The 14034-nt window shown below is 39.2% G+C and overlaps 1 protein-coding gene across 3 annotated transcripts in view; it reads left to right on the top strand.

The window, feature by feature from the left end:
* Positions 1-14034, top strand: part of LOC106084420 (zinc finger protein 879) — a 42158-nt gene that overhangs the window by 25565 nt on the left and 2559 nt on the right. For all 3 annotated transcript variants that reach the window (XR_009398150.1, XR_001220816.2, XM_013248091.2), the window contains exon 3: positions 7422-9002. Coding sequence is in view for 1 of the 3 variants with exons in the window: in XM_013248091.2 (XP_013103545.2) it covers positions 7422-8975 (1554 nt within the window). In the remaining 2 variants the exon portion in view is untranslated. The remainder of the gene's footprint in view (positions 1-7421; positions 9003-14034) is intronic.

Genomic DNA, 14034 nt, shown 5'->3' with positions numbered 1-14034 from the left:
CCCAACAGAAAAACATTTATCTAGAATATGTTACAACTAGACCGATGCTAAAGAAGCCGTTATGCCATCAATATACATCTTTTGATAATAAATAAGATTAGAATTGCGCCAAGAAATTTAAGAAGGTAGTCGAAATACTGTTTTTAGGGGAGTTTTATCGTCTATATATAGAAAGTTTTTATCAAATATTTGAGCAGCTAAACTTTTTCAAAAACGGACGGTCTTAACAGTGGTGCAGGGTTTACAAAATTTTCCGACTCAATTAAAAAATAATGGAAAAAACTTACTGCCCAGACCACTAATATTTTTTTTCTTTTTGTTAATCGATTCGTTCTTCAATTCAATGAAAACAGCTGTTTTCCCTTTATAAATTAAGCTGTTTTTAATGAATTGGTGAATGAATCGAGTGACAAAAAAAAATTGTTATCGGTATAGGCCGTTACTGTTTAATTGAAAAAGATAACATTTTCAATTACATTTTCTATATAAAATTTTTTCAGATTCAATTAAAAAAATTATGATCAATTAATTTTTTAAAATGTCAATCACGATCTTAGTTGAAAAAAAGTTTATATTCAATTAATATATGGTTCAATCAATTTTTTAATTAAAAATACAAACATTTTAGTCACGATCGTAATTGGAAATAAAGTTCAGATTCAATTAAAAAAAAATAATTTTTAATTGAAAATTGCCTCAATATTAATTTAAATGAAAACATTTTTATTTTCAATTAAATTTTAAATGGGAAAAATTTTCGATAATTTTTTTTTTTTTTTGTGTACAGAAGGTTCCATTCTAGAGTTATGCACGTGAGTCATGAGTAGTTGTGTCACGCATGAATCACGCGTAAGTCACGTGACTCGTGAGTGAGATCCAAATCTATTCACGTAATTCTTCGTGCGTGAGCGTGAATCACAACTCAAAACGATAATCACGACTCACGAGAAAAGTACGATCCAATAGGTATTGCGACTCATAAGAAAATCGCGAATTGCAAATTTGTAAATTTTGACCATGTACATTCCACTAAAGAACACGGGCATTCTATTCTGCTTTCGGAAAAGTCTCTAAAGAAATTTCACAGGAATCAAATGTTTTTGTTTCCATACCAAAACACCTTTTTTATCTGCACTATATTTAATTTATTTATTTTTTTTTTTGGAAATAAAGAAAAACTAACCATTTAAGCCGATAAAACAAACAAAAATGATGCTGGCAATGGTAGCCATAATGGTTTCAAGGGTTGCCACTATATTTTTTACCATTTTCCTCACTATAATCAGAATTCTACTTTTTCTCCTATCTTTTTCCTAGTTTTTGCAGACGTTTGCAAAAAAAAAATTATTCGCTTCAAGGAAAAATATTTCTTTTTCATCCATTATTCGCAAGTTTTTCGTGAGATGGGATTTTTCTTTCGTGAGCCGTGCGTGGACGTGAATCGTCGTGCGTGAGTGAAAAATCACTAACTTGCACATCTCTATTTCATACTACGATATCCCTAGTTATAGAAGTCACATAGACTTTTACATAGAGGGTTCCCAATTAGACGACCGCTCTTGAATGTCACAGATCTCTCAACGAGATGGCTGAAAAGTTCAATATTCACTTGTTCTGGGGGCCTGGCCACAGATATATCCCAGGGAATTGTTATACGGACGAGCTTGCGAGACTAGGAACTACCTTACACAACTGGAATCTGTGGGTATGCCTCTAGCGACATGTAAGCTAAGTTTTCAGAATCATGCTCGAAGGGCAAGGAATGATAGATGGTCACAAAGGGGGGAATGTGAGCATCCCAAAATTATGTAGTCTAATTTAGACTTGAAGAGGTCTACCGGTTCGCTGTCACTGGCTAGAACAGACGTCCCATTCATTGTGTCCGTCATAACATGTCGCTGTCTGATCGGAAAACATGCTGCCAGACTGAAGGTTGCCAGTATCGACTTTTGCCGAAGATGTGAGAACGTTGAGGAAGAAGAGACTATAGAACATTTGCTGTGTGTGTGTCCCGCACTAGCATTCAGAAGGAGTTCCATTTTAGGTTCTCATTTCTTTGAAAACTTGTCTGATTTAGTGGATGTGAACATTCGCAAGTTGTTGGGCCTTTTTAAGCGATCTGGTTGGTTCAACGGTAGGCACCAGAAGGCATCTTGCTTCTCCTGTTCCTGTGGTATCACAATGGAATAAAACGTCTATGTGAGTCTGATGGCAGACTGCCACTTTAACCTAACCTAATGGTTCCATACTGGATGACCATGAGGGCTTTGAGTATTTCTCTAAAGAACATTGACTGGATAGGTTAGGTAGTATGTAGAAATAGTGGAAAGACTAAAATATAATGTACTAATGACGGTTGGCATAAATATCTTCTAGGACACCTAAACGTACATTAAATCTTTGGGGAACGTATTTCAAAATTCAAAAGCCGCCCTTGATCCCAACGAGATGGCTGAACAGAATAACCTTTAGCTGCTGGGGTGAAATTTTTTTGCGACGATAAAATCAGGAAATACACTGAGAGTGAAAAAAGTTATCATACGAATGTGTGCTGAGATGGGTAAAATGCCACAGATATATCCCAGATAATTGTAAAACAGACGAACTCGCGAGACTGGAACTAACTTAAAGATTCAAGAGGAACTGGAATCTGTGCGTATGCCTCTATGGAAGCAATGTGGAATCTAATACTTTGAGATAAGGCCCAAAAGGCAACTTTTGGCAGATGTTTACGTATTGGGGGTTGTGAACGCTCCAATATTATATGGTACAATTCAAACTTGAAAAGGTCTACGGCTTTGGCTAGAACAGAACAAATGCGATAAGTGGTGTCCGTTATGACGGGTCACTGCGTGATTGGAAAACATGCTGATCAGGGCTGCCAGACGTGACGATTTTACGTCATTTTGACGATTTTGTTGACCAAAATATGGCTTTTTTATGCTTGTCGATTTTACGTAATGACGTTTTTTTACTTGGAATTTCACATAGTCATTAAGGTCATCAGGCACATGGTTGTCTTTTGCGAAATATAGTAGTACTGTTGTGTTTTTACCAAATCGGTTTTTGTTTCAAAAACAGCGTCCTTTTTTAAAGATGAATTATTAACTGTTCTTTGTCAGCCCTATATTAAATCTTTATGTTAAAAAAACAAAGTACTGTAAAAAAATCGTTATTTTAATAAAATTTAAATTTCAGAGTTCTAATACTCTACCATTCAAAATGTTTGTCTTTAGTCAACATTTCACTCCAATATTATCCTTAGATACATCTTTATAAAATTTTAGTAAAGATTTTATTGAAATTTTGTGTTTAAGAAAAAGAAAATTTCATTAAAACTTTAGTTTCAATAGAAAATTTCATTGATTTTTTGTGTTTAAAGAAAATTTTATTGAAATGTTGTTCGTTATATTAAAAATATTTAAATATTTATGGCTTTATTGAAAGTAATAAATAGTAAACGAACCTCATCTCTCATCTAAAAATATTATTATGACTTTTTTTTAAGAAAAATTTGACGATTTTGTTCCTCAATTTTGACAATTTTGGATTTCGAAGACTGCATAGCACAACAACAGCTTTGAATGCCATCACCGCACACATTTGCCGTGGCTTCAATCATCCCAGGCCAAGTGATAGGACGGTCCTGATGGTCAGGACATCGCCAACACGTCCCTCCAGCCAGGTCTGAAACTCTGTGTGGTCGCCAATCATTTGTGGAATTAGAGATACAAAGTCGAAGCACCGTAGAGTGAAACTAGGAGTTCCCCAAGGTGGGGTGATATCTCCGGCACTGTTTAACATCTACCTATCTTTCATTTCACCCCCTCCAGACGGTATAGAGATCGTATCATATGCGGACGATTGTACGGTCATGGCATCAGGTCCCCCACCCATTGTTGACATCTGCGATAGGTTGAACGTCTGCCTCAACGAACTTGCCTCATATTTCGCTGCAAGAAATCTGAAGATATCTGCCACCAAATCTTCAGCCACATTGTTCACTACAAATACGCGTGCGGTGTATACCGAGCTGACTGTGATGCCCGATGGAGAAATGATTCCGACCATCAAGTGTCTCAAAATACTTGGCGTCACATTGACAGCTCTCACACATTCTCCCCATATGCCACAGCAATTTGCGATAAAGTCAAAAGTAGAAACAAGGTCCTCAAGTCACTTGCTGGCAGCACTGGGGGTGCAGACAAAAAAAAACCTTGTTGACCACGTACAAAGCAATTGGCCGGTCTGTGGTAAATTATGCAGCGCCAGTGTGGTCTCGTCAACTTTGTGACACGCAGTGGAATAATATTCAGATCTGTCAGAATGCCGCCCTACGAACTGCGACGGGCTGTCTCCTCAGTTCTCAAGGAGACCACCTCTATCAGGAGACAAAGATCCTATCAGTGCGAATGGGATGTTATTGCAGAGGCCATCCAAATCATCATCTTGTGAATAGATATCCAACGCCCAGAAGCCTTAAGGTATATATACATGATCTAGAGCGTGAGGTTCAACACTACAAGAGAAAACCTCTAGATCAAGCGGCATATCAAGCGGGTCTAGACAACATTCATGCAGACACGGTAGCAGATGCGGTAAATGGCTACCGGGTGAATGTAGTTCTTGGAGAACGATCGCCTCCCATTGCACCTGAAGAAATTGACTTCCCCCGCCAAACCAGAGTAGTTCTGGTTCAATTACGTTCCGGCAAGGATTGATGCCAACGCGCAGGATGTATGTCCCGATTGTAACCAGGGACCACACGATACACGTCACCGGTTTAACTTTCCAGCGAGACCCACTCGACTCAGACCCAGATCCCTGTGGACGCACCCCATCTTAGTCGCAGAGTTTCCCGGTCTTGATACTCAACAGAATCAAGCAGACGAAAGATAGAACACAACAAACGGCTGCAACAACAACAACAACGCAAGGAAAAAATAGGGTGATAAAATTGGGAATAATTCATTCAAACAAATGAGGTTTGCGGTAAAAATAATGTACCATATACAAATGTATCATTTATTCAATGGAAATAAAAGAGAGCATTCTACACTCATTAAGAGTTAGGGATTAGGAATTACGAATGAAATGGAATATGTTAAATCCGGCTATGCGGCGCTTTTCCAACGAGGGCATAATAATTTGTCGATAGGAAAGTAACGTTGTATGTTGTCAAAAATTCAAAATAGGACCTTTTGTTTCCAAATGAATCGAGAAATGGTGAAATATGGGTTATATTTTACTGTGCGCAGGTATTGAAGGATAAATTAGAATACAGCCGAAACAGGATAAGGTAAACGCTATAAATGTGTCCAATTGGTTTCACTTATCAGTAATTTTCAGTTGAGCATAATTCGGATAAGTGATATTCTTTTTCATTTTAGCGATAATACATAAGTGAAAGCTAATTTTCAAGTCACTGTACTAAATTTGTATGAAATAACTTAAGTTAAACAAGGAAAAGTGTGTTAAGTTCGGCCGGGGCGAATCTTGTATACCCGCAACCATGGATCGCATTTGTCAAGTTCTTTGCCCAGTATCTCTTTATAGGCAAACAAAGGATAATGGATATGAATTGCTATGCTATTGGAGCTATATCATATTATTGATCGATTCGGACCATTCGGACGTTGGAGACCATATTAGAAGTCATTGTGCAAAATGTCAGCCAAATCGGATGAAAGTAATATCGGGAAATCGATTTATATGGGAGCTATATCAGGTTATAGACCGATTCAGACCGTATTTGGCACGCATGTTGAAGGTCATAGGAGAAGTCATTGTGCCAAACTGTATAAGAATTGCGCCATAGAAATCCGTTTTTCACTTATACGATTTTAATTTCATATGAAAACAAAACTTGGAGTATAAAAACTTTTCCAGTTAAGCGGTATTTTCCATTAAGCGGTTTCATTTGCATTGAATGACGCTAAAAATGAATCGTTCTTTCCATCAAGTTTCACCTAAACGATATTTTTCACTAAAGCGTATTGCAGTTATACGGTGTCGACTGTAAGTGTCGATTCAGATCATGAATCATTCCAAAATATTTTATTGCACATTTGGCACCTTTTACTCCACAAATTCCACTGCAAGTTGGGACAAATTAAGGAGTGAGAACATATCCTTGAGCCACTTTTCGGCAACACCAATCACAACTCATTAAAAATGCATGAACATTCCATTAGGGACTGGGGATAAGTCTCTTATATGCAATTCGATTAATCTTAAAGCTCAATTATAAGGGGCCTCCTTTTTTATGCCGAGTCCGAACGGCATGCCTCATAGCGACACCACTTGGTAGAGAATTTTTAACATGACAGGAAACCTCACAAATGTAACCAGCATTGGTAAGGGAATAACTACTGTTGCAAATTTTTCAGATGTTGACACCGGGATTTGATCCCAGGCGTTTGGTGTCATAGTCGGACATCATAACCTCTGTGCCACGGTGGCGTCAACCGCCGGGAAATGTAGGGTTTAATCATAACGTTATTGGGAGAAGATCCGTCTGCAGAAGGGGCCTTTAGATCAAGAAGCGAATCTGGCAGATTTTCAAGATTTTATGGTGATGAATTTTGCAGAAGTAAACACCATAAATATTCACTAGAGTATTTATTTATTGACAAAGGATGGAATCCAACGTGCGAGATGTGGAAATCGTTGGAGCAATTTCCAACTTATATATGATGTTTTGTTTGGTCTTCCAAGAAACGTACTAAGTATGGTGCAAATTGTTATATTACCTGATATTGCTCCCATATAAACCAATTTCCCGGTTTGACTTCGTAAGAGCCCAATTCTTATCCGATTTGGCGCAGAGACTTCTGCTTTAACCTCCAACATCCATGTTAAGTATCTAATCGAACCATAACTTTATATAACCCCAATATAAACCTATATCTAGATTTTGCTCCTTAAGTACCTAAAGGAGACAATTCTTATCCAAATATATGAATGTAATAAACCATGGAATTTTTGCTTGACTTTCATCATTTTTTGTTTTCTGCATGAGAGAAACCGTGAAAAGAACTTCACACATGTGATCCTTAGTGGGGGGTGTATAAGATTAGGCCTGGCCGAACTTTGCACATTTGTACTTGTTTACTCTTATTTTGTAGTCGAATGTTTTATTTTCTTACAAATAATCGTCAAATGTTTAATCAAATCACCTGTCTTTTTTTGACAATCCCCTGGCAGCCGTTTGTACTTACAGGATTGACCCGATGTAGGCCTTTATTGATACTTTATTAATACTTTAATGCTTTTTGAAATTCGAATGTGTACACTGCTATAGTGGAGCGTGTATTATAATTATAAACCTTTCCAATGGTTCTGTATTCTAAGAAATAATATCATTTTGTCGTTCTGCTAGATTTTGATAAATTGTATATTTCCTTTCCTAATATTTTCAGAGCTCTTCCACAGTGGGTGTTACCAGCCACATTAAAGATCGTAAAATGATTCAATTTTTGATTGAAGCCTACCGTCGCAACACTTTTCTGTGGGATCATCGTCATCCTCAATTCCGTGATCGAGTCAAACGTGGACAATTTATCGAATGGATAAATGCTGAATTCAAAAAACGTTTCAATTTAGTATTGGCTAAAGATGCAGTTACGCGAAAATGGGATAACTTGCGCACCGTCTATAAGCGAGAGTGCAATCGAATGGCACTGGAAAGAACTAATGTTAGCACCTTATGGTATTTTAGAGAATTGCACTTCCTTAATAACTTATATGGTGGAAATACAAAGTTATCAGAAGCTGTTGTTAAAGAGACTATATATCGCAGACGTTTCTCCGCTCTGTGGAATGATATATCGACGACTAAATTGCTGGACATGCTTAAATCGTATCCATGCTTTTATGACAAATACAACATTGATTACCGGAGTAAAGAGAAGCGGGGTGAAGCGTTGCATAGAATGGCAGTCGAGCTTGCACCTTTCATTGAAGTGTCCACCATACAGATATCGAAACGTATCTCACAGTTAAGATTTGACTACTCAAAACAAAAGCAGGAAAGGATTATGTGTGAAATGACGGGTAGAGCGTTCACGCCAACCTATAGCTATTACGAAAACATGATTTTCATGGATGGCGATGTAGCACCATTTAAATGTGAACACTGCCCCATGATTATGAATACACCGCGTGAATTAGACACACATCAAATGTCGCACCAACACAAGACGCAGGCTCTGCAGTCGTCATCCTCTACTTCAATGGGCAGCAGCGGAACGAGCCAAAGTAGTGGTAACACTAACAATGTGAGTGGTTCCAGTTACTATTGTCCGATATGCCAGTTAGGATTCACGGAGTTGGAGCAATACAATCGTCACAAACAAATGCATCCTGTACTCAAAGAAGTCAAATATCATTGCGATTTATGTACAGCCAGCTTCCGTGAAAAGAGCAACTACGAAGAACACATGCGAAGGCATAACGACGAACTGTTGTTACCCGATTTAAACAGCATAATTCCAGACAATAAAGAAGAGTTAATCACGAGTGATACTCCCTCATACGACCAGGACTCCAAGGCATATGTTAAAAATCAATGTTACTATCCAACTTGGAGACCGCCATTTCCATCCCCCGTTAAGGCCGAGTTAAACAATTCGAATCCAGACAATAGCGATGAGTTAATAACAAGTGACGCTCCCTCATATGACTCTTCATCTCCTCAGGATTCCAAGGCATACGTGAAAAATCAATGTTATTACCCAAATTGTGGTAGGCAATTTGCATCCCGTTCTGGTATGCTGGAACACGTAAAGACTCATAGTGAGGAGGAGTTCCCGTGCGATATATGTGGCAAGTCATTTAAGTCCGTTAAAAATCTACAAAATCACAAACAAATCCATGACGCCGTAAAGAAATACATTTGCAAAATTTGTGGTTCTGCGTTTGCCCAAGCAGCCGGTCTATATTTGCATAAGAGGCGACACAATCGCAGCATGTAATGTATTTGAAAGAATGACTTTATCCATGTAAGTTGAAAGTTGACGATAACAAATGTTGTATTTTTTATTTATTTATTTACAAAGCTTAATATCATGATAAAAAATGGTATTAAGCGGTACAATTAAAGGTCTAACAGCAAAAGTTTTTGACCATTTTCTTTTTTTTTTATTTCCACGTGTACCTCCAAGTTTAGGACGTCATACATTTATGTGAAATTTAACAATCAAATTACGAGCTATAGTAAGGCCTGCTTGTAAAATATTTTATTAAAATATTTGGAATAGTTTTTGTTTGGTTTCTCTATCAAAACATTAAAAATGCTGTTAAAAAAGCAAAAATTATGTAATGTGTACGGATAAGATGTATTGACCGTACGCCAAACAAAATTGCTTTTCGAAATGTTGTTGGGTCAGTTTTGACCTTGACCACGAATAATAACTCGAGAGTTTGCGAAAAATGTCTAATTTAAATATTTTCTAGTTTAATGGAATGTTTACACAATAAAAATGCGTGTTTAAAACAACAAAAACAAAATGACTTAGTGATCGAGACAATAAAATAACTCTTATTCTGGTTGTCGAAGGCAGGCAATATTGAATTCCAAAATTTTCACAAAACAGTATTTAGTTGAAAATTGGGTGCGCCTTCAAATCTACGCCACGATACATTGGACATACACCTAAAGAAGCTATTACACAATAAGGCTTGTCGTACGTAATTTCAAAATACCTACTCTGATACTTACGAAAATTTAGTATGACAAATGGATTTTGGAATAAACATGTAACTTTTTCGATTGAATCGAGCTTTTATTTTATCGAACATACATATATACGCATGTCTATAAAAAAGTACAATACACATGAGAATGCAGGCCGATTAGAGCCCGCACTATTCGTAATTGACATAAATAAGACAAGCCTTATAAATACAGAAAGTGACAGCTCATATGACATGTCTGATCGTATAATAGCAGCTTTAGCCAATAATCGGTTCGTTGTGCGTTAAACGGTTTCCATTCCATTCCATGCCCCTAGATTAGTTCACAGGTACGATTTTCGTCGTCCTACCGCACGTTTCACTGTTCCACAGTGCTATATGCACGTCGGTTCAATACGCGGATTACACTTCGGCAAACCTATGATTGCTTGTGGGGCAGGTTCTGGGATATGTACTCTTGTGGATATTTTTGTTGAGAAAAGGCTTGGGCATTTCCTTTTTTTTCTGCGCTTAAAAAATGTACCTTACATTCCCAAAGTTTCCTACTCGTAAAGCAATATTTTTGCTTCTAAAGATATAGAAAAATGTAGTTTGTGGGGAATATTTGTTCCACTAGCCATAGAATAGCGTTCCAAGCGCCTCAATCTTCTGCGCTCATTCTAAAATCTCTGACACCAAGTTTCGATGTGTCCCACCACTTGATCTTTCCATCGGGCTTTTGGTCTTCCCGGTTTGCGTGTACCACCGTGTTTTCCTTCAAAAGAAAACTTTGCTGGAGCTTCTTGATCCATTCTGACAACATGACCTAGCCAACGCAGCCGTTCTATTTTGATGCGTGTAACTATGCTATCGTCGTCATACAGCTCGTGGTTCATACGTCGCCTATATTCTCCATTAACGCAAACTGGTCCACATATTTTACGAAGAATCTTTCTCTCAAATACTCCAAGCACTGCCTCATCTGCTTTCCAAGTACCCATGATTCAGAACCATATAACAGCACGGATAGTATCAGTGTCTTGCATAGTTTCTAAACTGCTTACTTAGTCCAAAGTATTGGGTTGCCCAAAAAGTAATTGCGGATTTTTCATATAGTCGGCGTTGACAAATTTTTTCACAGCTTGTGACTCTGTAATTGCATTCTTTCTTCTGTCAGTTATCAGCTGTTACTTTTAGCTTGCTTTAGAAAAAAAAGTGTAAAAAAGGTATATTTGATTAAAGTTCATTCTAAGTTTTATTAAAAATTCATTTACTTTCTTTTAAAAAGTCGGCAATTACTTTTTGAGCAACCCAATAGCATCTGCTTGCCAGTATTATTCTTCGCTTAATCTCAAAACTGGTGTCATTCGTTTCGGTTACGGCTCCATTTTCATCATTTTCTTTATCTGCTCAGTTGTGCAAGGCTTTTTGGGAGTTGAAACCATCCATGTCGTCTTATCTCCTTTAACTGCCAGACCCATTTTCACCGACTCTCTTTACTACTTCCGGTGACCGACCTATGATGTCGATATCGTCGGCATAAGCGAGTAGCATGTGTTCTCTTGTTATGTGTGTGCCATGTCTATTCACATCTGCATCTCGTATAATCTTCTCCAGCAGGATATTTAAGAGATCACACGATAGGCTGTCTCCTTGTCTGAAACCTCGTTTTGTATTTAATGGTTCGGAGAGATTCTTTCCTATTCTTACTGAGGAACGCGTATCAGCAAGTGTCATCCTGCAGAGTCTTATTAATTTTGCAGGGTTACCATACTCAGACATGGCTTGAAATACCTTTGAACGTAAAGGAGTATCGAAAGCGGCTTTGTAGTCAACAAAGAGATGGTAGGTGTTGATTTGTCCTTCTCAGATCTTTTCCAAGATTTGGCGCAGTTTGAATATCTGGTCTAGGGTGGATTTACCAGGTCTAAAGCCACATTGATAGGACCAATTATCTCATTGACTTTAGGTTTGGATCTTTCACACAGTACGCTCGAGAGTATCTTGTATGCGATGGCCACATTCCGTCTTATCTCCTTTCTTGCGTACGGGACATAGTATGTTGAGATTCCAATCATCGGGTATGCGTTCTTCTAGCCAGATTGCGCAGATAAGCTGATGCATACGCCTTATCAGCGTGTCGCCTCCGGTCTTAAATAGTTCAGCGGGTAACCCGTCGGCTCCTGCTGCCTTGTTGTTCTTTAGTCCGGTCACTGCTACTTGAACCTTATTCTGACTAGGAGGTAAACATTCTATACCATCATCAGGGATTGGTTCTGCGGTATCCTCTTCGCCGCCACCGTCGGACACTAGCAGTTGGGTAAAATATTCTTTCCATATCCTCAGCGTGTTATCTGTGTCAGTTACCAGATTTCCTTCGTTGTCTCTGCAGGAGAGGCACATCCAAAGCCATCGATTTGATGTTTAATTCTTTGGTAGAATTTCCGGACTTCATTTTGACTCCTGTACATCTCTATTCGCTCACACTCACGTCTTTCTATTTCCTTTTTCTTTCTGCGGAATAGACGTTTTTCCCCTCTCCTTTTCTCCCGATACCTCTCCTTCATCTGATTGCAGAATTGCTCTATATGTCGCATTCTTGACTTCAGTAGCATCTCGACACTCTTGGTCGTACCATGGGTTTCTTGAAGGAGACTTCCGGTACCCAAGTACGGATTTCGCAGCATTTTCCATGGAGTGGACAATAGTTTGCCACTGCCCCATTATATCATCGGAAAAAGGAGTGTTTTCATCAAGCAGTTGGGTCAGTCGAGTGGAGTATGCCGCTGCCATTTGTTGTGTTTGCAGCTATTCAATATCCAGCTTCCGTGCAGTGTAAGATCGTACTTTCCTCGCCATGTTCAAACGGATGCGAACCTTTGCTGCAACAAGGTAATGATCCGAATCTATATTCGCTCCACGGATCGATCGTACATCTAACACGCTGGATGAATGCCTCCCATCTATCACAACGTGATCACTTTGGTTTCTCGTGTTTTGATCGGGTGACAGCCATGTGGCTTTGTGAATATTTTTATGTTGAAATCTGGTGCTACTAACTACCATGTTTTTGCCGCGGCGAAATCTATCAGCCTCAACCCATTACTGGAAGTTATCTCGTGGAGGCTAAACTTTCCGACAGTTGGACCAAAGATTCCTTCTTTCTTCCCTATTTTCGCATTAAAATCTCCCAGAACGATTTTAATATTATGGGCGGGACAGCGGTCATATTCTCTCTCTAGGCACTCGTAGAAAATATCCTTGGTCTGCACGTCTCTGTCTTCCATCGTGGCATGGGCACAAATAAGGCTTTTGAAGAATTTGGCTTTTATGCGGATTGTGGCTAGCCTCTCATCCACCGGAGTAAAGCTGGAGACAAGGTGTTTCAGTCTCCGACTAACCACAAATCCACAACCAAATTCATGCCTCGCGTTATGGCAGCTGTAGTATAGTTCGTCACCGTTTGGTGTTCTAGTGACGCCATTCCCAGTCCATCGCACTTCCTGTAAGGCGGTAATATACGCCTTGTACTTCTCTAATACATCCGCCAGCGCGTATACTGCACCTTCTCTATAAAGAGTGCGGACATTCCAGGTGCAGATCCGCAAATCATGGTCCATTTTTCGTTTGCGTGGGTCGTCATCGTTGGGGGGTCCGTTTTTACTATTCCTTTGCTTCTCATAGTAGTTCTCAGTATTCCGGGAGCAGGTTACTGGGTTTTTGTGAGATTTCTCGATGTCGCGAGCCGCTTGCTCCAAAACCGACGCTCGCCTCCAGCCGCCCCTAACCTGGGAACAGACACTGATGTTGGCCATTGGTTATTTGAAGGCGCCAATAACTCACCTTGTCATCTCGAGTATCATTGGCACTCAGTATAACTCACCTTGTCATCTCGAGTATCATTGGCACTCAGTATTTAATTAAGAGCCAGTACCACCTGACTCCTCACTAAAACTCTCCTCTTGAAAATCGGTGTCTGCCGCATATGCAGCTACTCCGCATAAAAACGGAGCTTTCCACCATCCGCAACCTGTGGACGCATCCGCTAGCTTTCAGCTAAGCTTCCCGTGATAACGATGGACACCACACTAGTCGGAGCTCAAAGTTCCAGCTTGTGTGTTGCTCATAGTTATCCTTTATCGGCCGGGTAGTGGAAGAAATATTCTGTCATAGCCAATTAAAGTAAAGTAATGTTTATGGGGATCTAGATGTACTTCAAAACCCCGCACGGGATAGCTGTGAGCACCACACAGGCTGAAACATTGAGATCCGATCTGTACGGTATTCATTGCTGTCACGAGAAGCTTAGCTGTGAGCTGCCGGATGCGTCCACATGTTGCATATAGTGGAATGCTCCAG

Source organism: Stomoxys calcitrans, chromosome 4 (genome assembly GCF_963082655.1).
Source record: "Stomoxys calcitrans chromosome 4, idStoCalc2.1, whole genome shotgun sequence".
Classification (NCBI taxonomy): Eukaryota; Metazoa; Arthropoda; class Insecta; order Diptera; family Muscidae; genus Stomoxys; species Stomoxys calcitrans.
The sequence above is the reverse complement of the archived record's forward strand: the minus strand, read 5'-3'. Positions and strand labels throughout refer to the sequence as shown.